The sequence below is a fragment of the Pelmatolapia mariae genome, linkage group LG14 (assembly GCF_036321145.2).
Source record: "Pelmatolapia mariae isolate MD_Pm_ZW linkage group LG14, Pm_UMD_F_2, whole genome shotgun sequence".
Taxonomy (NCBI): domain Eukaryota; kingdom Metazoa; phylum Chordata; class Actinopteri; order Cichliformes; family Cichlidae; genus Pelmatolapia; species Pelmatolapia mariae.
In genome coordinates, this window is record NC_086239.1 from 14,516,305 (window position 1) to 14,542,416 (window position 26,112).

Consider the following 26,112-nt stretch of genomic DNA (forward strand, 5'->3'; position numbering starts at 1 on the left):
CTCACCACTACTAAATTATCTTAGCAGAATGTAAAAACATGCTGATGCTGACAGCTTCGATTTTGGCACCGAAATTAATCCAGAAACACAAAACAAGCAAAATTAGTGTTGAGGTGGAAGAAAAAAACAAAGGTGTAATTTAAGAGTAAGGAGGAGAAAGAGAGCCACTACTCTTTTCTCCATCCACATTCATCACACTGCCTCTTTGCTTTCTTTCCGCCTCAATGAGATCTACAGCTTCTCTCCTGTCACTGGCAGCCAAACAGCATCACACATGATTTGACAGCAAGGAGAAGAGCCACGAGACAAGGAAAGCTGTTATATGTGTGAGACAGAAAAGGTTACCAGTTACATCCGTACTGACAGGAAGATTTAAAGGGAGACTGTAGGGCTTTATGAGGCTTCTGTGATTTAAGAGGGGCTTGTGTTTAGCTTCTGACATTTCGGGTTAGTAGTTTTATGACACAGAGAAAAGCTGGTGGAAGCAAAAATGGGAGGGATGGAGGGAGGTAAGGGCAAGAGGGGGAAAAAACAAAAACCTTAAACAAGTTAATAACACTTGTTTTAAAAGTTACAGATACATAAAGTTGGAAAATAGTAAAAGGTTAAAAGAATAAAGATGTAAAAGGATAAAAGTGAAGGAAATGAGGAGCAGAAAGGGTGGGGAGGAGCAAAGATGGTCAGATGGGATGCAGATGAAGAGAAAAGGAAACTGAGAGGAACTGAAGGGGCGGTTAGCAAGGAGTAAACTTTGCCGAGGAGAAAACTTAGGGAGTGGGGATTATCTTACATAGTGAGAGGAAGACATGGCACAAGATACAAAAGGAGACAGAGCAAAGTGGGAGTCTGAGGAAGGAGGTGCTTGAAAAGTATTGTTTCACTCAGTTTGCCCAGCGCGCGAGGGTTTGTTGATACAACTGTGGTGAAGATAACGTTTGATGGAGGGAGGAAGGCGGGGTACTCGAAGATAAAGATGGGGCCGAGGCTGTGATTAGATAAAGATGCTCGGGGACGAAACAAGGGTAGAGGAGACAGCTGACCTCTGCGTGTGCCCGTGTGAAAGGAGTTTTATAGTCAGGACCCCGGCCTGCCAGACAGAGCCGCAGATGAAAGTCCGCAGGGACAGAAATAAAGCACGTCCCTGTTTATTGCTTCAGTCCGCCTCTCCTCCACTCCCCCTTCCCAACACTCCCTCTTCTTATCCACTCACCTTTCTCCAGACGTACACTCCCCTCCCTCCTCCTCCTCCTTCCTGCTTCAGTCTCATTCAGCTTTCTCCGCGGAAATTTCAAATATATTCCTACGACCTCATCAACCACATTTTTTTCCTCCATTTCTGGACTTAATAACAGTTTGGCTTCTTAAAAAATCTTTTATCATTCCCCAGTTTATTAGAATATCTGGATTTATGTTAAAAAATGAATAAGATAAGATTTTAAATGGCAAAAACAACCTCAAGGACGTGTTTTGCAGATTTGGTACATTGAGCATTGTTGCAGTTGCCGTCAGCCATGTGCACTGGCAATCTCGCATCTTGATGAAAATATAATTGTAAACTTAAACAACATGATGAAAGGAGAGAGAGGAATGATAGAGAGAGGTGCACAAAGGGGGTTTATTGAAAGCTCTGCGAGGACAGACAGATTACATTCAGACTCACATAATCCAGCCATTGTTTCTTCATCTCTTTATTGAATCCACCTTTCGGGGCTTGATGAATCAAACATGGCCGTGTTTGTCCACGTCAAGCTGTTGCCCAGCTGCAAATTCATCTCTCTAGCCTCAGCAGCGTCAAAGCTCACATTTGAAAACATATACTGGATGTTTGTTCCGTGCATTACGGCCTTTCAGTTGCGATAATTTGATTAGACACACATACGCTGGAGTTTAAGGCTTTATTGTAATGGGCTCTGGAAGCAAATACATCTGATCTTACTCATTTTTCTTTGTTGGTCATTCATTTCTTCTTGTATTTTGCAGCAGATGTCGGGTTTGCATTCACTGTTACACACTGTTGCTCAACCTCTGACTCACAGCCGGTCCTTTTATCTTCTCTCTGCTTCTGTCTCCACTTGCTGCTTTTCAGAGGTTTGCTGTGTCATCGGTAAACGATGTTAAAGCTATTTCAGTAATTGGCTCCTTGAATGTCCGTAGAAAAGCTGTTTCTGCTTTTTCTTTTTCACTTGTAAAGCCAACAAAGACGAGATTCGGGTGAGTCTAAACTACGACACGATTCACGAGTCATTCTGGTTTCTCATCCATCCACAGAACAACACCGTCAGGTCAGGTCAGGTCCATAATTTGCTGGACAAAGGTGGTTTGTCTTTGTGCATCACCAATTTGTGATTGAAGTGCAGACTTCCAACTTCAATTCAAGGAATTTTACAATATGTTGGGGGTTTTTTTGCATTTACTGTTCAGGATATTTTATATGATTCAAAGTGTTTAATAGATTTTAACTATAATTTTAAATATGAGGCCCAAAGAGAGATGTCAGTGCAAGTGAGGCAGGCCATCATTAGGCCGAAAAAACAAAATAAACCTGTCAGTGTAAGAGAGAGAGAACAAAAAAATTCAGACTGACTAAATCTAAAAACAATAAATCCACTGAGCAGCTCAGCAACACCAAAAAATGCCTCAAGTACCACAAAACACAACCGAAGTGGCTGACAGGATTATTCCCATGGAAAAACAGCTTCACAACATCAAACCAAGTCAAGAACACTCTCGGGGAGGTAAGAGTGTCAAGGTCTATAATTAAGAGATGCCTTCATGAATGTGAAAACAGTGGATTTACAACAAGCTGCAAACCACTGATTACACTCAAGAACAAGAAGGCCAAATTAGACAGAAAACATTTTTAAAAAGCCCGCACAGATCTGAAAGACATTATTTTGACAGACAAAACCAAGACAAATGGTGAATGATGGGAAGAGAAAACAGGCTGCCAGTAGAAGCAGGTCACTAGTGTTTATTGATGATGTGACTGCTGATAGAGCAAGATTTGATTTGTAATTGTAATGCATGAAGGTGCATGTAAAGTTTTGACATTGGAGATAGTTGAGAAATTCCTACTGATGATTCTCATCTCAAAAGCATCAACTGCTACTTGCTAAACTTTTTATTTTTAATATATAATCAAATGCTACCACAGCCTGATAAGCACTCCTTTTAAAACGGGTGGAGTGGTTCTTTAACTATATTAACATTTGGTAGATAACCCCACCTTTGACGCTATTTAAAGATGGCTGTAAAAAGTCGTGACACCCACTGTGGGTTTACATTGGAGCCAGTTTGAAGCCCAGAGGTGCAGCTTACTGACATTTCCTGGAAATACTGCCTGGAGCTGCAGATGGCCAACATTAGATACTTTAGCTAAATCCTGCTAACATATTATAATCAGTTAAAACAATAAACGCTCTCCTATATTTCCAGATAGCAACATATTAGGAACTTATTAGCGTAATTATGAAACACAGTGGAACTACGTGTGGGGGAAAAATGTGCACTGTATTTTCTAACATATTTGGTACCTCTGCAGCGTAGTACAAGTATAAAACAGTATATTGTGAAAACAGTCGGGTAAAGTATTTGTCATACTATTCGACTCTCATCTCCTCGTCTTTTTTATCCTTTCACTAACTTTCTTGTCTTTTGCTCCTGCTTTTCTTTCGCAAATCTTTTTCTCCATTTGTTCATTTTCAAGCTTACATCTCCTGAAGACCACTCGGTCTACTGCACGTTATGAGTATATTAATGTTGGCGTAAACCCACAGATGTTCGGTCTCTCCCAAGCCACATATGGTCTGGGTTTATCTGTATCTGCAGGCAAATCCCCTTCATTTTTAGTCATTTAAGTAGTAATAACATAACAAATCAGATGTGACATCTTTCCTTTTTAACATCAAGGGGATAAATTAAAACACACTAGTAGCTCAGCACAGTGTAGCTATGTTCAGTTTTTTCTTATAGTTATTTAAATCCATCTGCATTTGTTAGCTTGCTTGCTGAAGTCAGAAGTTTTACTGATGATCAGTGTACAAGAGCTGTTTTTTTAGAGAAATCCTGAAGCCGCGTGTATATGGTAGGTTTGTTTCTGGGGTATTTAAACTGTGCAATCATGATAAAAGAGATCTGGGAAACCACATAACAGCACTGCAGAAACATGGTTTTAGTTAAAGATAATGTAAATTTATGGTAAATGTACGGTATATGTAAAAAAAAAAAAAAAATGATGGTAGTGATCGATCATTTTCATGTATTTCTCCAAGGAAGAAAAAAAGAAATATGTCAAGTGTCACTGAAGTGTGTTTGTGTGAATTCAAAGTGAAGTATAACTCTTACCATGTGCAGGAGGTCTTGTGGGATTTCTGGTGGGGGTCTAGTCTTCCATTGTTTGTTCTTCTGACACAGATGCAAAGTTGATATTTTCAGGATTTTTGTTAAGTAGCTACTTCTTAGAGTTAAGAATCCCTTATGCATGTGTGATTTTGTATTTGCTGATGCCCTGAGCTGTTTAACAACCTCAGGAATGTTAGTATAGTCTAAATAAAACATAGATATATATAAAAATTCCCCGCTCGCCCCTGCAGGTGGTCTATCCTTCAAGCTCGGGTGCTCTCCCAGAGGCCTGGGAGCTTGAGGTTCCTGCGCAGTGTCTTAGCTGTTCCTAGGACTGCACTCTTCTAGACAGAGATCTCAAATGTTGTTCCTGGGATCCGCTGGAGCCACTCTTCCCAGCCTGGGGGTGACTGCACCGAGTGCTCCGGTTACCACTGGGACCACTGTTGCCTTCACCTTCCACATCTTCTCGAGTTCTTCTGTGAGCCCTTGGTATTTCTCGAGGTTCTCGTGTTCCTTCTTTCTGATGTTGCTGTCATTCGGTAATTCTGTAAACTGTTTGAAAGGTCTTTTAGTGCATTTCGTGCAAGGGTCTGTGTGTTGCATGTAAACCACAAAGTGATGAGTATAATAAAAACAGCAATCCGCAGCTACGCCAGCAGCTCAGGAAAAGCTCCGGAAAAGTGCAGCAATCAGTGCAAGAATTCTTCCATGAACTTGATCATGATGAAGGCTCATTTGTTTTAACCCACTTAAACACATCTTTTAACGAAATGTTTTTTATTCTTTTTTATTAAAAATAATATATTTATCATTTATGACAGATAGTTAGATAAGTAGATACTTGATTGATCCCACAAAAGAAATTGTTGTTTTATAGCAGCATGATAAAGGATGAAAATAGTACAGTCTACAATAAAGTTAAAGTTCAATTGCCACAGGCGTCTAATAGGGATGTGATGGCTGCAGTTACAGCCACACAGTGGGTTTAATTTACAGGATAATAAATAACTGGTTTTGGTTTAGAATTAATTCACATATCCACACAACACTGTATTCTAAAATAAGTGCGCACATTTTAGTTTACACTGTTATGTATGATTTAATCTCTTTGTTTTTTGAGTTACCTCAGTTACAGCTGCTCCGGTCCCCTGATTGATGAGCCAAGAGGTGAAAAGGGGGCGGAGCAAGCCTAGATGGAGAACTGCAAATTGGCTCATTCCATAGCTCTGGATCATGGGGGGGAAATGGAGTCCGTTATGTTAGTTTCAGTTAGGTTTTGTGTGTTTTACCCCTTATTGTGTTTTTGTGGGCTGATCAGCCACTATTTAAGTTTCCCCTTTGTCTCATTTAGGGAGGTCAGTTTGTTTGAGTTGCCAGTATTGTTTGTTGTTAACTTTGAGTAGAGTTCTGTTACTTTGACCTCTTTTATGGGCCCAAGATTTTGATTTTTTTTTTGTATAATTTAACCACCTTTGTTTTTGCGTTAAATAAAAAAACTTTTTTTCGGGACTTTAACCTGTGCCTGACTTTCTTTCACTGCAAGCTCAATCACAAGGGGTCTTATAATACGAGAGAGTGTAAAAATGTATTTATACAACAGTGAGAAAAACAAAGAAAAGTGAAAAAGAAATGGAAACGGTAATTGTGGGACTTGCCTTAATTAAATGCATTAATAAATACTATGTAGACTATAAATCTAAGAATGATGTCATAACTTTCACCTTCCTGTTTTGGCTAAGTCATCTTATGGTCCTCAGCTGGTCCTCATCCTTTGCCTGCTTTCTTCTTTTTCTTCTTCACCTGAATTAATTCAGCCCGAGCCTAATTTTTGTATGTGTTTTTTTCCTTTTTCATGCAGATTCCAAAGCTTCCAGTGATGGAAGGAAGAAAAAGTGTTTCTTCCTTCCATCTTGGACACCACTCAGTTTTTTCTAATGTTAAATTCTTCTGCTTTAGCACAGATGCCTGATCTCTCCGTGATATTTCTCATTACATAGAGAAATGGGAGCTGAGCTGAGCTGTCCCGCTGACGTACTCATTCCTTATCTTATCCATCCTGGTCACTCCCAGTATGAACATCTGCACCTACAGCTCTGCCTCCTGTCTTTTTGGTATTGCCACCACCTCAAACAATGCATCATAGCATGCCATCTTGTAAACCTACCCTTTCTCACTTGCTGCTATCTCTATGTTACAAATCATCCATCACACTCCTCTCCACCCACTCCACCCTGCCCGCATCCTGTTCTTAATCTCTCTTGTGCACTGTCTGCTGCTTTGGATGGAGGCGAACAGCAGCTGTGGGGTTACAATGAGTCACTAACAGCGTGAACTCTTTGTCTGTTTTTTTATGTTTTTTTATGTTTTTGGACAAATATGCAGTCACTATTGATCACAGCAGATAGAAAGTTTAAATAGGACAGTTTAGTATTTGAGATGCTCAGCTGTTCCATGTATTTGTTTCCTTTCCGTTTGCCTTCAGGACCTGGACAACCTTCAGATCCAGCTAGAAGAGGTGCGCTTCTTCGACTTGTTTGGATACAGTGAGGAGGAAGGAGGCTGGCTCTGCTTCATGTGTAACAACCCTGAGAAAGCTACAGGTACACGCACACACATATATGCACGCTAAGACGGGCACTGAGAATAGAAGGAATGAAGAAATGAGCTCTTACTATCTGAAAATTGAAGCCCTCTACCTTTATAAACACTTCAGTGTACATTTCCGCTCTTGCATATCGTCAAACATCGAAATTACACACTTTGCCTCACACACTTTGTCCTCCTGCGGTTTCCCCTGAATTACTCCCATCCTTTTCTGTCTTCTCCAAACAGAGGAATGAACAACAACTAAAGTGGGATTTTAAAAGATTGCTTTCTCATTTCATGTCATCTCACCAGCTCTCTTGGGCACAGTTTTCTCTCTCTGGGGAGCTCCATGGGATGTTTTCCCTCAGAATGCCTTCGAGGCACATGACCTTTCCCCGGAAAAGTGAAGGAAAGTGGAGCAGAGAGCAGCTCTTACAAAACAGCTGCCACCCTGATTTAAGTGTTTTTAAAGTCACTATAAGCAGTCAGTCACTTCCACCATGACTCAGATGTGATTACTTTACTTTGGACTGGTGACCTCTTTCAGTGAGTGCTTTGTGCTGATGAAGTAAGACTTGGAATAAAGATCAAATCTTAAATCACCTTTGGTTTGAAAATTGCAGTGCTTAAAAATGTATAAACCATTCATAGTTTTCTACATTTCTGCATAAATACTACCAGATAGTCCCAAAATCAAATAAAGAGAAGCCAGTTTAAAGCTAAACTCATTCTACGATCAGGATTTAATGAAAGAGATTCGGGACCATTGCTAACCTCTCCTGGAGTGCTCAAGCAGAGATCCCTCCAGGAGCGAGGCATGTAATCTAGTCACGTAATAGTAGTCGTGTAATAAAGTTTAACTGTAAGATGCTCCATGTGTGCGCGAGTGAGTGAGAGTAACATCAGTGGTATGTAGCCTCATCCGTCTGTGAGAGCGTGGCGATAGATGTAGCTGCAGCGCACAGAATGTGCTTAAGTGAACTGTATTCACTTCATCTTAATGGAATGAAGTCCAAGTTGGCCCAGATATGAAAGCAAGTAACGAGCTATGAACCAGGCTAAACGGGTAGGAGCCACGAATCTGGTGCGGGTAACAATCGGACAAAGCATAAAACATGTTTAAAGCTAAACATTTCTTCGCATTTTTGTAGATGTTTAAATATCAGTTATTAAAAATACTGAGGAACTTTTACTTTGTGCCATGCATACATGGCACAAAGTAAAAGTCCTAGTGAGAGATCACTAGGACTTTTACTGTTGTATTGTAGCGTAAAATAAATAATTAGAGAATCAGCAGAAAGCCATATTCAAGTTTTGTGAGGTTTTCTTTTGCTTTATCTAATGAGAAAATTCTTATAAAAGGCAGGTAGAACTAAAGACGCTGCCTCTGTCTGTGTGTATGGCAAAATCTGAAATAGATGGACTAATGGTCTAGATTGGCTAACCCTAATGGTCAGGCCAGCTGTGGATACTTGGAATAACACACAGATCACAGTCCACTTGGATTTGGCTCTTTATAATAATCAGAAATCAGATGAGATTAATGAGAAGTCTGTTTAAACAAATGATCTTCATACATTTAAGTGGTATTGACATTTATATGGCTCATTTCAAGACTCCTTGATATAAACAATACAGAAGCCAATTGAACTCCATTCTTTGAGCTCCGCTGCTAACCGGTGCATTCACTGACCTGGCTGAATGACTGCAAGGAATGGATGGTTACCTTTTTAGACTCGTGCCAGTTTCTCTTCATTACAGGAGGATTTAGAAGGGGAACGGTGATACCCTGTGTCCCCGTGGGGCTCTGTGTGTGTCTGTGTGTGCCTGCAGTACTGTGCAAAAGTCCAGAGCCACTCCCAACGTCTTTGTATTTTGCCAGAGTTTGTTCTCATTTTTCAAGTGCTCTTGAGCAGCTGTTCTCCATGTGTTTCGAACTTTTTCTTAGGACATTGGCTGCTTTTTCACTCTTATCCAGTCCAGTCGTTGTAGCATTTGCAGAGAAATGGGTTTTTTTTTAACCACTTAGCACTGCCCTATGAATCATCATAAAAAAACTCAAAGGATGAAGCAGTGTTGTCTACACATAACAGATAACTTAGCAACGACCCATTTTCAAATTGTATCTTTAGGCACTTTGTTACTAGCGGCCTGTCACAAGAACATATAACACATGTCCTCATTTATTAAGTTGAATCTACAAAAAATGCCAATGATAACAAGTGACCAAGTACAAACACTTTGCTGCTGTACTGAAGTAGAATTTATTGGACAACTTTTTACTTTTACTTCCTACATTTTTAAACAAATATCTGGACTTTCTAAGTAAAGAGAGTCTGTACTTTGCCACCTCTGCACGATTTAGCAGACATAAAATAGTGTTTTATGTCTGTCAAAATAGTATTTTCAGGGTGTTCAGGGTGTCCTTACAAAAACTAAGGAAACCAGAGAAGTAGAGGACAGAACAAGAGGTAGAAGGCCTAAAAAATTATCTATAGCAGATAGTAGCAGAAGTATCTTCAGTGTCCATAAGATATTAAGATACTGTTAAATGTCTTTATGTCCTTAAGAAATAGGGGGAAAAAAATCCAACAAAGACCACCAGAATTGGTCTCAGTGGCAGGGTGGCTGTGAGGAAAAAGGGAGAAAAGTCTGAAGTACAGCAAATTAGACAAGAACTGGACTGAAAATCAGTAGCAGCAAGTCTGATGAATCCAGATTTTAAATTCTTGGTTCAAATCCTCATTGATATCTTATCGAAACTGATAGAATTATGAATGCGGAAAAGTACCATCAGATTTTGATCCACCATACGATACCAGCTGGAAAACATCTGATATCTAAGAGCTTCATTTTCCAGCACAACAGTGATCCCAAATGCACAGCCAATGTAGTAAAAGCATATCTGTATATGATTGTAGGGTCTTTATGTTCCAATATAAAGGACCTTGAGGTGACTGTTGGCACTATATGAATTGAATTGAGTTGAAAACATACAATGGCACATTATCAGTCATGGATCGGCCTCCCTAGAGCCTGGACCTCAACATTACTGAAGCATGCACATTATTCTCATGTCGACAGAGAACATAAATGCAGCCAACATCCAAAGAAGAGCTTTGAATGTCCTTCAAGGAGCCTGGAGAAATATTCCTGAAGACTGCTTAAAGAAAAGTTCAGACTGTGTTGAAGAGTAAAGGTGCTCATACATACTTTCAGTCCTGTTTGAATTGTATGGACTCTGTTTTTTGTCTTTCAGTCTGTATTTTGATGAATGTTTGCACATGATTCAATAAATCGCTGCACCTGTTCCACATTTCCCTGACAAAATATAAAGAAGTGAGGGGTGTCTCAAGACTTTTGGGCTACACCATACTGTTTCTTCTATGCATGGCTGTCTTGATCAGACTTGGACAGATGTTATAGTTTCTGTTTTCTAACAGTCCTTATAGAAAGAGGATATTATGTTGAATACAAGTACATTTTTTAAATAAAATGACTGACACCAAGCCCTGCAGCAGATTGGCGACCTCTCCAGGGGGAACCCTGCCTCTCGCCCTAAGACAGCTGGGATAGGCTCCAGCACCCCTGGGATCCTGAAAAGGATAAGCGAAAGAGGATGGATGGATGGATGGGTGGATGATTGACACCACCTTTACAGATTTTTTGCACCTTGCATTTATTTCAGATAATTTAGCCTGTTGTCAAAGCAGTATCACATCTACCTGATGAGTACAAATCTTCCCAAATGACTCTTTTGTATTTAACAATTCAGTTAACCCAGCACATTATTATGGCACCTGGCTCTGATTAAAACACACAACAGATAAAAATCAGAACATGTACAATACATCTGTACCAAAGTCAGGCTCAGACAGTCAGGTACCTGAACAGCTGAAATCAGTGTCAGTAAGCCTGATACAAGATATCTTACCGTTACAACAAACATGGATACACAAGTAACCCTTAACTAATGACAGTTTTTTGAAGAAGCCATCAAACAGACCCCCAGTCATCTTAAAAATCCTTTAAAACAATTGAAACTGAAACCAAACTCTGTGACAACATGTAAAATGCCAAAACTGAGAAATCTGGGGTTTTAAATACGATACAATACAACTTTATTTGTATAGCACATTTAAAAAACCAGCGGTACACCAAAGTGCTTTACAATAACAGCAAAATTAAGACATGATTAAATAAAAGACTATTAACAAAGTACCACATATGTCGTCAGGTTGAGGGCACTAATTATACAGGAATAAGAGGAAATATAAGAACAAAGTTACTAAGAACAGATATAGCTAAAAGATAAAGTACATAGATAAAAAATTGAGCCACATATAAAATAGGGACACTAACTAGATGGAAAAGCTATGTTAAATAAGTGAGTTTTTAAACGGGATTTAAAAGATAAAATGGAGTCTGACGCGCGGATAGCGAAGGGAAGGTTGTTCCACAGGTTAGGTGCAACCAGGGCAAAAGCACGGTCACCCCTAGATTTAAGTCTAGATCTAGGCTGAGCCAAGAGTAGTTGGGCTGAAGACCTGAGGGCTAACCCAGGGACATATGGACTAAGGAGATCGACAAGATAACGAGGGGCTAAATTATTCATAATTTTAAAGGTGAGCAACAATATTTTAAATTCGATATGATATTTTATGGGTAACCAATGCAAATCAGCAAGAACGGGGGTGCTAGAGGCATGCTTTCTAGTGCCAGTCAGGAGGTGAGCCGCAGCATTTTGGACAAGCTGGAGTCTATGAAGGAGAGCGGAGTGAAGACCAAAGTAGAGAGAATTACAGTAATCCAATCTAGAAGTCACAAAAGCATGAATGAGCTTTTCAAGATCTTTATGAGGGACATAGTGCTTAGCCTTAGCAATAAGGCGCAGTTGGTAAAAACTAGATTTGATTACTGAGGACACTTGTTTGTTAAATTTAAAAGAGCTATCCAGCAGGACACCTAGGTCACTAACCGAGTCAGAGAGAGAAGTGGCAAAGGAACCAAGGGTATCAGCTAATAGGCCCCGGGGGATATGGTTGCCAAACACCACAATTTCCGTTTTCTTTTTATTCAGGATAAGGGAGTTGCCCGAAAGCCATTCTCTGACTTCTCTCATGCACTCGAGGAAGCAGTGCAACGATGGAGCAATGTCGTCATGATCTAACTGAAAATATATTTTTATATCGTCGGCATAGGTGTGATGAGAAATGTTATATTTTTCAAAGATTAAGCCTAGGGGGAGCATGTATAATGAGAATAGCATTAAAAACAAAACAAAACTAGATCCTCATTTTGAGTTTGATGCCAGCAACACATTTAAATAAACTTTAGACAGGAGTGTGCCCTGGGTTTGGAAGTGAGTTATGCTAGTCTTGCTTTGGTGTAGGACATCAGCTCAACAGTTTAGGACATTCTTTGCCTTATATTTCTTTTCCAGTTTAATACCACAAATCTTTTAATCCAGAGCACTGTTGTTGGAATACACAAAGCATGGAGTTTTGATCTGTCTTGCAGAATTCGGAAAGGAATTCCCAAAAGAAGGTGCAATCTGATTGGCAGAATTTCCCGCTCCTAAACCTGTATGCATCATATCATTCACCAGTGATGGTGCCTTCATAGATGTCCACGTTGCATGCCATGTGCTTCAGTACCTAGTATGTTCAAAGCATGTCACTGGCAACAAATTCAAAGTGGCTTTTTTGATATTTATTCTCTGACTTTTAGGTAAATATAGAATTTTTAGTAATGAAGTAATTAAGAAATTATTGTATTCTGTTGTTTACACTTAATGCAGTGTTACCATTTTTTTTCAATATAGGGTTGTAATATGTAGTTACTGAAATAGTTTTTTTGAAAAGCAAAACTGTTGCCCAATTCAGGTCATTTTAGCAGAAAATGACCTGAATTGCTTCATTCAGTATGCAACAAATGCAAGATTTATTGCACTTGTTGTGTACTGGAAATGATTGCATTTATGCAACCAGACTGGATTTACAGGAAATGTATTTTGCGGCTTTAGTCATGGTAGTACAGTTCATGGCACATGAACATGTTTTCACCTAAAGGAACGTGGTCATAAAACAAGACTGCAATCCGTGTTCAAGGCCAAGACGAAAACTCAGAACCATCCGCTGGGAACTTGGTTGTCCAACTGAAAGCTGTCCAGTTTTTTAGCTGAAGTTACAGTAAATGACAGAAATACACTCAGCTCATCTCCCTGAAACAACTGGAATATTTTACTTTTAGATGGCTTTTTTTTCCACGTCAGTTCACATATTTACATGTATGCATGCTGTTCATATAGCAATACAGCCAAGATTTGACTTTATAATACTTTATATGGTTGTGCTACAATGATTAAAAAATAAATAAATTAAAAAAACTTGCTGACTTGGCCAGAGTAGACTCAGAGGTTACACACACACAAACACACACACACATAACTTGTTTCATTTTTTAAAGCTAAAAAGGAAAAGAGCTTTTCACTTCAACTTATTATGGAGTGCAGCCAGTGGTTGGTACAACTCCATAATACTTTATGATACACTGTTGAGTTCACCTACTGGAATGTCTTTGAAGTGTGCATTAATGACCAGTTCAGTGTGTGTGTGTTTGTATGTGTGGACATGCCTGAATACGGCACATACCAAGTGTGTCCTCTTATCCTGCGCTCCCTGGGCTGTTCAGTATTTTCACTTGGACAACATGCTGTTGCACTCACTTAACCGGCAAGCAGCAGAAGAGAAAGGGGAATAAAAATATATCGTGATTACATCAGTTTTCTCTCCACGTGTGGATTTGAGCACATTTGGTAATCTCGGGAAGACAAATCGACTTCTTTCAAAAATATGGAAAGCCCCATCTAAGTGTCATCCTCCCACATTCAATCAGTGAAGACAGAAATTCTCATCTCATTTTCTGGAAAAGAGAGACGTTCGTCACACGGTGAAATTTTGAGTGTCATTGCTATAAATGGAGTTTTGAGGCTTAGTGAAAGTTTGTCAAATTAAGGCAGCATTTCTCAAGGGTGCAATTGGAGGTTCTGGTGACATCATAGGGCAAGATTAGGGAAGCATGTTAGCTAATACATATGTGGCTGTCATGGCCTTTGTACATGTTGTGGCATCATTTATACAGCTCCACTGCAACACTTTCCACCTTATATTTCTTCTCTTATTTAAAACTTTACTACATCAGGATATATTTTTGGAATTTAATCTCGCTCTTTTTTAATGTGGTCCCTGAGGTTTCCAGTAAAGGTTGAGTCAGTCACCGAGGTTTTTTCTGGAAGCAGTTTTGAAACCATCAATCGGATTTGGCAACAGAATCAATGACAATGGCACATCAGAACAAAATGAAGTACGATCTATGTGTAACGGGACACTTGTAAGTAGGATATGGCATTAGGTTTGGTGAAGCCTTATTTGGAAACGGTGCTAGTGGTGCATGTATATACTACATTATGTTATACGCAGTCCTGTGAATAACTAAGTACACACTTACTGCTTCCACAGGAATTAAAAGGGTAAAATTCGACCATATAGTGATCAGAAAAATTGCAAAAACCCAAGAGCTACATCTCAGACTCTACAGGCCTCAGTTCGCTGTTAAATATTACAGTTCATGACAGTATCATTAGGAGGCTGGGAGACTTCTGGACCAGAGTTCTTTAGACAGATGAGATCAAAGTGGAGATGTTTGACAGTTACACACAGCAACATGTTTGGAAAAACCAAACACATCATGTCAGCACAAAAACCTCACAACAACTGTCATACACTGTGGTGGAGAGGTGATGATGTTCTGTAGCCACGGGACCCGGGCACCTTGCAGTCATTGAATCGACCACGAACTCCTCTGTGTACCAAAGTATTCTAAACTCAAATGTGAGGCCATCTGTCTGACAGATAAAGCTTTGATGCGTCATGCAATCGTGCAGTGATTCCAAGGACGTCAGCAAATCTACAACAGAATGACTGAGAAAGAAAAGAATCAAGTCAAAGTGCAGACGTCAACCCAACTGAAATGCTGGGACAATAATAGCTGAATCGAACTTCTGCAGTGACTCTGTGCATTAACCTATCTATAACTGCCACCAAGGTGCCATCACTGCTAGCATTCATGCTTGAATTTTACATGTTAATGATCACGACTGACATAACCATGACCGATAGAAACAAATAAAAATCCTGGGCTCAGCTTTGTTGTTGACTTTAAAAAAAAAAAAAAAATCCACTTCTTTGTGCATCTTTTCCAGGGATTTTCTTACATCCCTGAGATGTAAGAAAATCATGGGACATGGCCTGGAGACATGACCTTAGGAATAGTCCTTATTTTGACTAAATGATTCTTCTTCTTCTACCAATCCATTCAAAAACTGTGGCGAAAATGTAGCTGGAAATGCAAGGGAGGAATCGATGGTACTCAAAAGAGCAATTGCAATGTCCACATGACACGTAGATACATTTGTAGGCAGGTGCACATCAGATTATGGTGCAGGTCACGTTGTAGGGGGATTTGGGGTATAATCTAGATTTAACACCAAAGTATAAAGCTCCCGTAAGAGAGCTGCCAATGCACCCAGACTTCAATAAACTGAAGCGATGCCGTAAAGAAAAGTGGGCCAAAATTGCTCCACAACAATGCGAGAGACTGATAAACTCTTACAGAAAACGATTACTCAAGTCATCGTTCCTAAAAGTGGTTCTACAAGCTACCGAATCACAGGACATTTTTCACTTGACCGCACTGAGTCCTGTGAAATCTTTATTTTTCTCTGTGTGCCACGTAGCGTTTGTCTCTGGACTCTGTAACCACCTCTGTGTTTACAGTTTGTGTAATGCCTGGGTGGTTCACGAGAATAGAACGTGCTGAAAGCTTTGTCTCTACTTGCACCATTGTTGTTGTTTTCTTTTCTCTCTCTTTTTTTTTTTTAACTCACCCTTGCTCGAATTTCCAGGAATCACTAGTGATATCATTTTCCATGGAAATTATATTTAAACCATAAGAAGACATTTGTGGTTGGTGATACAACTTTAAATTATTATTAAATAAGTTTGTAATAATATATAATAATTTAAAGCCTTCTAATAGGGTCACTTACATGGAGACTGAATTGCTAACATCACAGTGAGTAATTTGAGATTTTGCGTTTGTGTAGTTCAGGATACGTGTCCCTGCTCTACTCACACCTAATGTTGAGTTGATCGTGTGGTCGTGAAGCCAAGAACAGCAAACCATCAAAGTATCATGCAGTTACATGTTATAAAAGTTAACTCCAGAGCTTGTAGAGGGTTTCTTTTAATATATATGTCTAGGCCTGAGGGAGAAATTAGGGTTGTTTGTAGGAGATGTTTCTGGAAATCATTTGGGTTGGAGACATGACTCATTTCCCATTTTTGAAATCCTGTCACTCCCATAACATTGCAGAGATTGATCAAGAGCCATATGCAGAGGGGGTCTTGTCAGGTTTGGCACTAAAATGGGTGATCTGACCACACATGGAAAGCAAACTAAACAACAGCTCCATGCAAAACCTTCCCATTTCTGCACATTACTGTGGACCTTTTGTATTTGCTTATGAGTTAGTGTATGTGTGTGTGTGTGTGTTTTATTAGCTGTGTCTGTGCTCGTTTGACATCAGCGTGTCTCCGATGAAAGACTGAAAGCCACTGCGCACGCCTGGGGGCGGACAACAAAGGTTACCATTCCAGGTGTCTACATCAAAGCGAAGCGATGAGACACGAGGATTTATGCATCAAAGGACTTTTTTAAAATCTAAATGTTTGTTAGATGAAGCACTCAGCCTAGTAGCCCACAGTGGCAGGACTGCAGTAATCTGTGTTCCACAGCCCTGCGTAACAATGTGTTTCTATATTGTTGTGCTGTCATAAATCATTTTCATTATTTTGTTTATAAATTGTCAAAACATACTATTAAATACCAGTAAAAAGTTATCACGCCTGAAATAATGTGTTTAAAATGCTGTCAAGTGTTTCTTTGGTTTCTCTGTTGTCCATAAAAGGAAAGGAAATAATGTAGAAACAGAAAAGCAGCAAAGAAGCCCCTCTTTCTGCTCTCCCCTCTTCTGATTTGGGGTTGCCATGACCTTTCGTGGTGTGTTTGGTTTGGTTTCAAACCCCTTTGGGAGTCATCTGCTCAGCATGGAGGCCACACTCCAAACACTGATCAGATTGCCTAATCTGTTTTTAACCACAATATGGCGGATACAAAGGGCCGCTCTGTTCGCTCCTCTTTCTCTCTAAACTGGCGCCAAACCTGAACATGCCAAAACATGCCCACGGAGCGCAGCGCTTAGAGTACACAGGAACTGTTTGCACACATGCGCTGCAGGCGTGAACATTTAGAGACATTATGCAGTGCGTTATGACACTGATGTCTGACTTAGTCAGGTAGGGATTGAAATGGTCTTTAACCTCCCGGGTCATTTTCTCACAGCAACACAATATCTGTTATGTGTCACTTCCAATTTAACTTCCTGGAAACTTGCAGGAAAACTGCACGATGCAGGGAACGGTTGTGATTGGGATTTGAATGCACTTGATTCGGGAGCACTTCCTGTTGCACTATTATAATGCTCATTTAATAGTGGGAAGCTGAACTCGTGATTAGTGGTGGGGGCTCTATCATGGGTGGCGGCTGCATTTCAGCCAGTGGTGTTTGGGATCGTGTCGAAACTCTTGAAATTAAGAATGCTGAAAAGCACCATCAGATTCTGATCCACTGTCTAATACCATCTAGAAAATGTTTGATTGGTAACAGCTTCATTTTTCAGCATGATAATGATCCCAAACGTACTGACAATGTGATAAAAACATACCTTAATAGAAAAACACCATCAGTCATAAACAGGCCTCCCCAGAGCCCGGACCTCAACATTGCTGAAGCAGTGTGGGATCATCTTCACAGAACAAAAAGCAGCCAACGTCTAAAGAAAAGCTTTGAATGTCCTTCAGGAAGTCTAAAGAACTATCTGTGAAGACTGCTTAAAGATATTACAAGAAACCACACCTAAGAGAGTTCAGGCTTTGCTGAAGAATAAACGTAGTCACACCAAATATTGACTTTCAAGCTTGTTAGAATTGTACACTGTGTTTATGCCTTATATAATGCAGTTCCATGTATGTTTGCACACCCAAATCCCATTTCCCTGACAAAATATGAAAAAAGACGGTAAACGTGATCTACACATTCAGCTTGAATGTGTAGACTCCATCAGCTGTAGCAGCTGGCTGGTAACCCCTACCGACCTCTGCGTGACTTATTAGAGGGACAAGCTTTCTCTAACCTCTCTTACCTGCTGACAGCATAGGTCACGAACTTGGTGCTCTTGTTTACCTGATCGAAGCATTCATTCTGCTTTACCAGCTTGTGAGGACATCAGAGTGACCGACCTGTTAGGTTTATTGCAAAGTATATGAACAAAAGCAAAATCCACTAATATCTTGTTAATTAGTTAATTCATTTTTTTCTTTCTTTACATTTGTCGTGTGTTTGTGTGTGCTATCTATAGTCGTAAACCAGGAGGGACAGCCTTTGATCGAGGGGAAGCTGAAAGAGAAGCAGGTTCGCTGGAAGTTCATTAAGCGCTGGAAAACCCGCTACTTCACCTTGGCGGGAAATCAGCTCCTTTTCCGGAGAGGCAAATCGGTAGGTAGACACTGAAAATGAACCCTAACACATAAACATACGCCTACGTATGGTCCCCATCCTCTCACTTATAAAGCTGTCAGTAATCTTACTATGTCTCGTGTGATTTAAATCATGATGAAACTGTATGAAACAGTGGAAATGGCACCTCAGCAGGAGCATCTGATGAATCCAGCTATAACAAATCTTGGCCCTGCTAAGGACTCTTGGGGGAGGGGCGGGACTCGCAAAGCCAAAGTGTGATGCTACAAAAACATGACTTACTTGCAGAAATGGTTATGCACAAGTAGCTCAAGGAGAAAGAGCCTTGAACGTGAAATGCTGACTCTCATCTGAGTAAACGTGATCTCTCCCTCCTTGCTTTATCAAACACAGTTTATGGCAGTCATCTGCACAGGAGAAACTGTTATAGGGATCGAGTGTCATCTGGACTTGTCGTGTCTAAAATAGCAGCTCTCCAAATTAGAGGACGGCATAGAGGAGTTTATGGAAACAGGGGAATATTCATCTCTCTCCCGCTTCTTTTTGTTTTTTTCCTAACTTTAAACAAAAGTCTTTGTGCTCGCATCCAGATGGTAATGGAGTCTGCTGTTTTGCAGCCACCGCAGATTGGGAAGGTTTTGTGTCTTTGTTCTCAGAGCCCTGTCTGTCTCTGCCAGCAGGTTCTGGAGGTGGTTGGCATGTTGTGAAAGACGTTTTTTCCTGACGAGAACCAAAAAATATTTCCTTTGTACTGAACGATCAGGCAACTTTGACTGTCAGACATGCATCGTACTCTGGTGCACAAGTAAAAGGACAAGAAAAAAACCCCCAACATTTTTACATATAGGTTATGTGTGAGTCTGTGGCTCCACAGTGTTGTGGTTGACACATGAAAAACCCCTATTTTGAAACTGGGGGGAAGGCATAAATTGCATCAGGAAATCTGTGGCAATGAAAAGGAAGCAGACGGAAGAAAGAAATTGGTTATAGTGGATTTGAAGTGTGCATGCTCTGTCACATCCTAAAATGCATTCATGGCCCAACAGCTGGGATGTGTGGAGGTTAAGCACATAGGTTCGTGTATCTCACACCTCATCCAGTTTACCTTTTGCCGTCTTTTCTGCAGCCAAAGTTCATCAGTCGTGTTTTATATGAAGTCCACATCAACCTTTTAGAACAGAACCTCCAGTTCCTCGTGTGTCATCTGGTACTCTGATCATCCACTGATCCCGAGCCTCTCTGTAAGCCAGACTGATCATGTGAACGCTGACGTTGTTGCACAAATTAACATCTCTATATCTCCAAAAACAGCTGCGAGATGAAAATGTAGGTAAAATTTAGGTACAGCCTCAATTTTGCAACAACGACATTTCTGCTGATATAGAGAAAAAAATAGTGAAGTAAGTTTCATTCATGCTTACAGCTCACAGGCAGCAGCATTTCCTAATCTGGAAAAACAGGAAAATGTCACGTGGCTGTCTTCTTAACTTAACACTACACCTATGTACTACATATATTTATAGCATGAAGATACATGGCTTCCTGAAATAGAGTAAACCTAATGCAATGTTTAAAATCTGCTGATTCTGAGGGGGTCAGATGTGAACTTTTTTCCAGATTTAGTTGATTTTAAATTCCTTCATATGGCTCAGATCAATCAAATGTCTGTTTGAATCCCCAGCAGAGAACACAGCCGGTGAACATGTCGACCCCAATAGCTTTTCAGCTCACACACACACACACACACACACACACACACACACACACACACACACACACACACACACACACACACACACACTAAAGAAAGGATGTGGTAACTTGCCATGAGTCTGCACCCATATTTGGTTAAGTGGTTGTAACCGCTTAACCAAATATGGGGGTAAGAAGACATGGCTGTGTTGCAATATGCACACAAACACACACTTACCAGCTCATACAATTCAAAATGGCCCTTACGGTAGGTGGGTAAAATACAGAAAGGAGGGGACTGAGGAGTGGGAGGACTGTAGAAATTCCAGTGAACTGTAATTATTCTGAGGTAGTGGGTCCTGGAAGCAACACTAGGAAAAACTGTTGCTCCAGAAAATTAAGAGGCTACCTCTGTGTGGTTTTCTTCACACATTTCCGAGCCGACTTTAAAGGGCAATATTTGTGTTTAAGTAGACATCGAACATTTGACAATACTTGGCAGAATATAAATCACGCTGCACAGCTGTCAGGAGCAGAATGCTTTCTGTTGCACAGTCGCCATATTGACTGAGACTTGATGGGAGGGGGAGGAGAGCTGGCCACTTCTACCTACCGACAACCTCGCGAATCTCCTCTTACTAGCAGGATGTGTTTGATCGTTACAGATGAATTAAAGCACTTTGAAATCAGTTTCTGATTCTTTGTGATACACCCTGTATTTTATTTATCTCCAAGTAAAGTATTTAAAGTCACTGTGTGTCCTCCCCACAGAAGGATGAGCTGGATGACATCCCGATTGAGCTGAGCAAGGTGCAAAGCGTCAAGGTGACTGTCATCATCCCTCAGAGCCCTTCCATCACTTACCCATATCCTCACCACTGATCACCATCAGCGTTACTTACACCTCTGTCAGTTTGAAGCTATTATATCATCTAACCTAAAGGTCTAAACTCTTCCCAGGATTCAGACCTAAGCAGATCAGCTTGACACGGATAAATAAGCTACTATAAATATGAAAGAAGAAACCAACATGAAGCCAAAACACATTTTTTTTAAAAAGACAGCAGCTCTCCTCCTCATGAGCTAGATGATTAAGTCATCTTCTCTATTAATCTTCCCCACCCACTTGTTCTGTTTGCAGGTGGTAGCCAAGAAGCGTCGGGACCGGGGTCTCCCGCGCGCCTTCGAGATCTTCACCGACAGTAAAACGTACGTGCTGAAGGCTCAGGATGAGAAACACGCTGAAGAGTGGCTGCAGTGCATCAACGTGGCTGTGGCTCAGGCCAAAGAGAGGGAGAACAGAGAGACCACCACCTACCTGTGAGAGCAGCACCCACCGAGACGCCGGCGGGGACGCAAACGCGCAGCCAAACATACGCTGACTTCCACATCTAGGATATTTGTTTCTTGTAAGCATTCATTTACAAGTCAATAGCACCACCAGCTCTGTCTTCAGTCGTAGTAATGATGGAGTGCAAATAAGAAAAAGGATTTTTAGACATTAAACCAGCAATAAAAGACTAATGAAGGATGGTTACGTATTAAAAACACAACTCCCTGTATTTACCTTTACATTAAACCAACCCGCCCGTGTGCCATGCTTCTCGACACGTAGGCCGCCATCAGCGATAGCAAATGTTTGTCTTACATGTCACCCATGCTTTGCTTCTACAAGCAAACGAAGCTGGCATCAGTGGGAAGTTGGGATTTCTCCGTTTAATGACGCATTTAGAGTCCAGAGTACTATTCAACAATAAAGACTTCATCAAAGCAAAGACCTCATAAGGAGTTTTAGCAATTATGAGACTGAACAGTTCCTCTGGAAAGCAGGAAGGATGAAAAACGAGCCTAATGGACAGCAGATGGGGAGCGCATTGGATACTGGAATATTGTGTGTGTGTGTGTGTGTGTGTGTGTGTGTGTGTGTGTGTGTGTGTGTGTGTGTGTGTGTGTGTGTGTGTGTGTGTGTGAAAGAGAGAGTGAGTGATCTTAAAGGAATAGTTCAGCACTTTGGGATATATGCAGTCACCTTCCTGCCAAGAACTGGAAGAGATGATTCAGGCTGCTTTCATGTAGCTGTGTGAGTCAAGTGAAATGAAGCTAAAGCTTAGTGTAAAGACTGGAATTTGACTAGTCTGGCTATGACTAGCTCCTGGTAAGGGGGTGGCAGCCGGGGACAGCATATTTCCTCAAATGTCAAACAGGGCCAATAATAGGATATGTTTAACTCATTTTGTGTCATGTATCCTGCTGTATTCTGTATTTTTCATCACTAACCGGGGTTTTTCCTAGCTTAAACAGGCCTCTGTTGGGACTGGTTGAGTCTTTTGTTTAAGAGTCTTTTGTTCCTTTACTAAACAGAAGTCTGTTAGTTTTGTTAAACAAGAATGTATTTTTTTTTAAAATAAAACCATGCCAGGAACAGTCCTCCTCACAAACCAGACTTAAATTTGTGACGCTGTTTTTCTTTTCTGCCCTTGTACCAAAGTGGCTTATGAGGCAAGTCCCTTAAGACCCCACGCAGGGGTCACTTTCTGTTCTTTTGCAATCATGGTAACCGAACGGACGGCACTATTTCAGGCTTTTTCAAATGAGAGAGGTCTGCAGCAATCCACTCCAGTGTTTTACCAGGAGCAGCGTCAGCACAGCTGTTGCCTAATAGTGGAGTTTGGATCACAGGTTTCTAAGAAATCACTGAAGCAAATGAGTGGTTTCCTTGTGGATTTAGAAAGGTTGCCAGTTCAGTCACACTGATTTTCGATGACTCTGCGAGAGGGGGAGTGGAGGTGAGCTGGCTTACTTTAGAACAGGCCTGTTCCTCGGGTTTGGGTTTAAAAGCTTGTGTGATTTTATTATTTTATTTTTTGGGGAAATGTGTCATTAGATTTTTATTTTTCTCCCTGAAAATTGAGACAGATGGATGAAGAAAGAGTGAAGATCTGAGTGTTTAAATTGGCTCTAACTGATAGTGTGCACCACCTTTCTATAATCCAATTGAACTCTGACAGACAGGTATTCACTCTCTCTACCCACAGGTGAATGCTGCCATAGCACTTTTTTTTAAAGTTATATGTAACATTAAAGCTGCTTAAGGTGGTCTTAATTTGAAGTCGTTTGACAGACGAGCTCTCTCTCGTCGGTCCTTCGGCTAAAACCCTGTCAGCTGTGTAAATGCAGCCATAACACAGCCTTTCCCACCAGGTCAGGTTACCCCTGTTTGTACTTTTAGCTGTCCCTGTTACCCCCACCACCACACGCACAGCAGAGCTGACCTGCATCTGCTTACAAATCATATTATTTACATCATGTCTCTCCCTCACATTTTTATTCCTTCCTTCCTTCCTTATGACCTACTTACACACATGACTTTGGGCCCTAAAGCCAGTGGGGTATTCCCCCATGACTGCACTTAAGTTTTTATAAAAATGAATATTTATATTCATTGGGGTACGGCAGCATCTCAAGAAACTGTGGACAGAAAGGAATTGGATATTCTTGGTCCTAGATGAATGAAACCTACTGTTTCCGATTGCTGAAGTGCAGACAATCAGGATGGATACATCCTAACATCTTGTTTCTGACCACTATCTTCACATTTAACCACTAATAATTATTAAACTCTGGCTTTCACACCAATAGTTTGCCTTTTTGTCCCATCTGTAGCTGCAGATGCCTGGCCTTCTTTGAGCCTGGTCCTGTTGGGGCGTTCTTCCTGTTAAAAGGGAGTTTTTCCTTCCCATCGTCGCCAAGAGCTTGCTCAATAAGGGGTTGTCTGATTGTTGGGGTTTTCTCTCTATTATTGTAGGGTTGCTTTATACCTTACAGTATAAAGTGTCTTGAGGCGGCTGTTGTGATTTGGTGCTATTTAAAAGTTTTTCCTGACCACATCTGAGACAAATTGTTATGCTATTAGATATCATAATTATATTCAGCACCTCTGCTGACCTGCTGTATTGTAAAGGTTTCATAAAGCTCTTGCTCTTTTTAGTTGAACAGTGTTGATTTGTGAGTGTTTAAAGTGAATGTGTTACAACATGAATGCCAGAGTTGTGTTAAAGTAGCGATATCAGCTGTCAGTGCTGCCATGGTGGCTTAGTTTCCACTGGGGCCAGTTATTCTATCTATCTATCTATCTATCTATCTATCTATCTATCTATCTATCTATCTATCTATCTGTCTATCTATCTATCTATCTATCTATCTATCTATCTATCTATCTATCTATCTGTCTATCTATCTATCTATCTATCTGTCTATCTATCTATCTATCTATCTATCTATCTATCTATCTATCTATCTAGCACAGTGAGATTATGTGTACACAGTTAGAAGCAGGATGGAAACTGCTGTAGATTTTAACAATCACACAAACTGTGAAGATGATTATAAGTATTCCAGTGAATGTATAAAAACATTAGCATTAATATCAGCCTCGTGTGGCGAATCATAGATGTTTGCTGTTGTTTTTTCTTGCTTTTAACCTTTAGCATGTTGTTCGATTGCATTTGATTGTTTTTATATAATGTCAGTATTTATTTTTACAGGCATTTAACACTTTTATCGTGTCTGGAAAGATGACTGAAACTACAAATGCCAGATTTTACTTTGTCTCCTCCTCGTCTTCCTCTTCTCTTGTTTTATATTACTCTGAATTAACACTGCAAACAAATGAATGCTGTATTTTATTTGAAAATTCAACAGTTATTGTTGTGATTGTCATATTTTGCCTGCTGCACCTTCTGCATGCCTGCCTATCAGACAGAGCGGTGTAATAAATCTTTACAATAACTGAACCCACCCCTGAATTTTTGTTTGTTTTTTGTTTGTTTTTTTTGCTCTTCAGTCAGGAAAGAAGTTAAAGGTTTCCTTTACAGAAACACCGTCCAAACTCCAGGATGTCATTACATTATCAGTGTAAATTACATTCGGGCTCTCACTTTAAAGATGCTGTAAGTTTAATAAGACCCTGGTGCAGAAAGAAACACGTGGGGAGAAAATAGGATAATTACCAAAGTTATTCCATAATCTTCATTCCTCGAGACATATTTCTCATGCAGGAACAAAACTGGACCACCTCAATCGCGAGCTTTGGAGATGACTCAGTGTGAAGCGTTAGGGAGCACTTGGCAGCTTGGCTGTAGGATCTGACACAGCACAGTGCATGTCAGAGCTGGTAGCAGTTACATGTAATAATCAGATTCAGATCAAGCTCAGTTAAACTGCAACATTTTCCGGCTTTCTGACAGCCGGGCTCAGCTTGTGATGCACTCTTTCAGTTGTTTATTCGTACTATAACCACATAAGTAACCACAGTGACTACTGATCTGAAGCCTCTTTGCTTGGAGTACAGCATGTAACTGCACTATCTGTGAATCACAGAGAATATCATGTCAGTCCTGTAAGTGACCTCCAACACCTTATCTCACTTCATAGAGATTTTTCTGCAGAGCTGGTGGAAAAATACTGTGCCTTTCTCACTATCCGTCTTCATGGAGCACCACTAACGTCCATCATCAGGAATTCTGAAATACTCAGTAGTCTCCATCAGATATCGCTTCAACGAATACCTGCACGTTTTACAAATCACCATAATGTGATTGATAACACATGCAGGGAGCTCCTGTCCTAGCAGGAAAAAATGTATTTAAAACCATTGATGGTGACTGCATACCACCTGCTTACTCTCTACAATGATCCATCATTAATCCTGTTTAAAAACAGACCCTAAATATTTTATTTTACTTGCACTTTCTTTACAAAAGCAGCAGATTTACTGCTTAGTTCCTCTGGAAGTCCCATTGAAGTAAAGTCAAAGTATCTCAAAACCTAAAT

At 40.4% G+C, this 26,112-nt stretch overlaps 1 protein-coding gene across 2 annotated transcripts in view; it reads left to right on the forward strand.

The window, feature by feature from the left end:
- Window positions 1-25,062, forward strand: part of veph1 (ventricular zone expressed PH domain-containing 1) — a 73,698-nt gene extending 48,636 nt beyond the window's left edge. Inside the window, exons 11-14 of one of the 2 annotated variants that reach the window (XM_063493312.1) lie at window positions 6,827-6,944; window positions 18,470-18,606; window positions 21,052-21,105; window positions 21,422-25,062. In XM_063493312.1, the coding sequence (XP_063349382.1) occupies window positions 6,827-6,944; window positions 18,470-18,606; window positions 21,052-21,105; window positions 21,422-21,604 (492 nt within the window). In that variant the 3' untranslated portion in view covers window positions 21,605-25,062. Of the gene's footprint in view, window positions 1-4,592; window positions 4,685-6,826; window positions 6,945-18,469; window positions 18,607-21,051; window positions 21,106-21,421 lie in introns of those variants that run through there. The other variant, XM_063493313.1, reaches the window with a different exon arrangement.
- The last annotated feature ends 1,050 nt before the right edge of the window (window positions 25,063-26,112 follow it).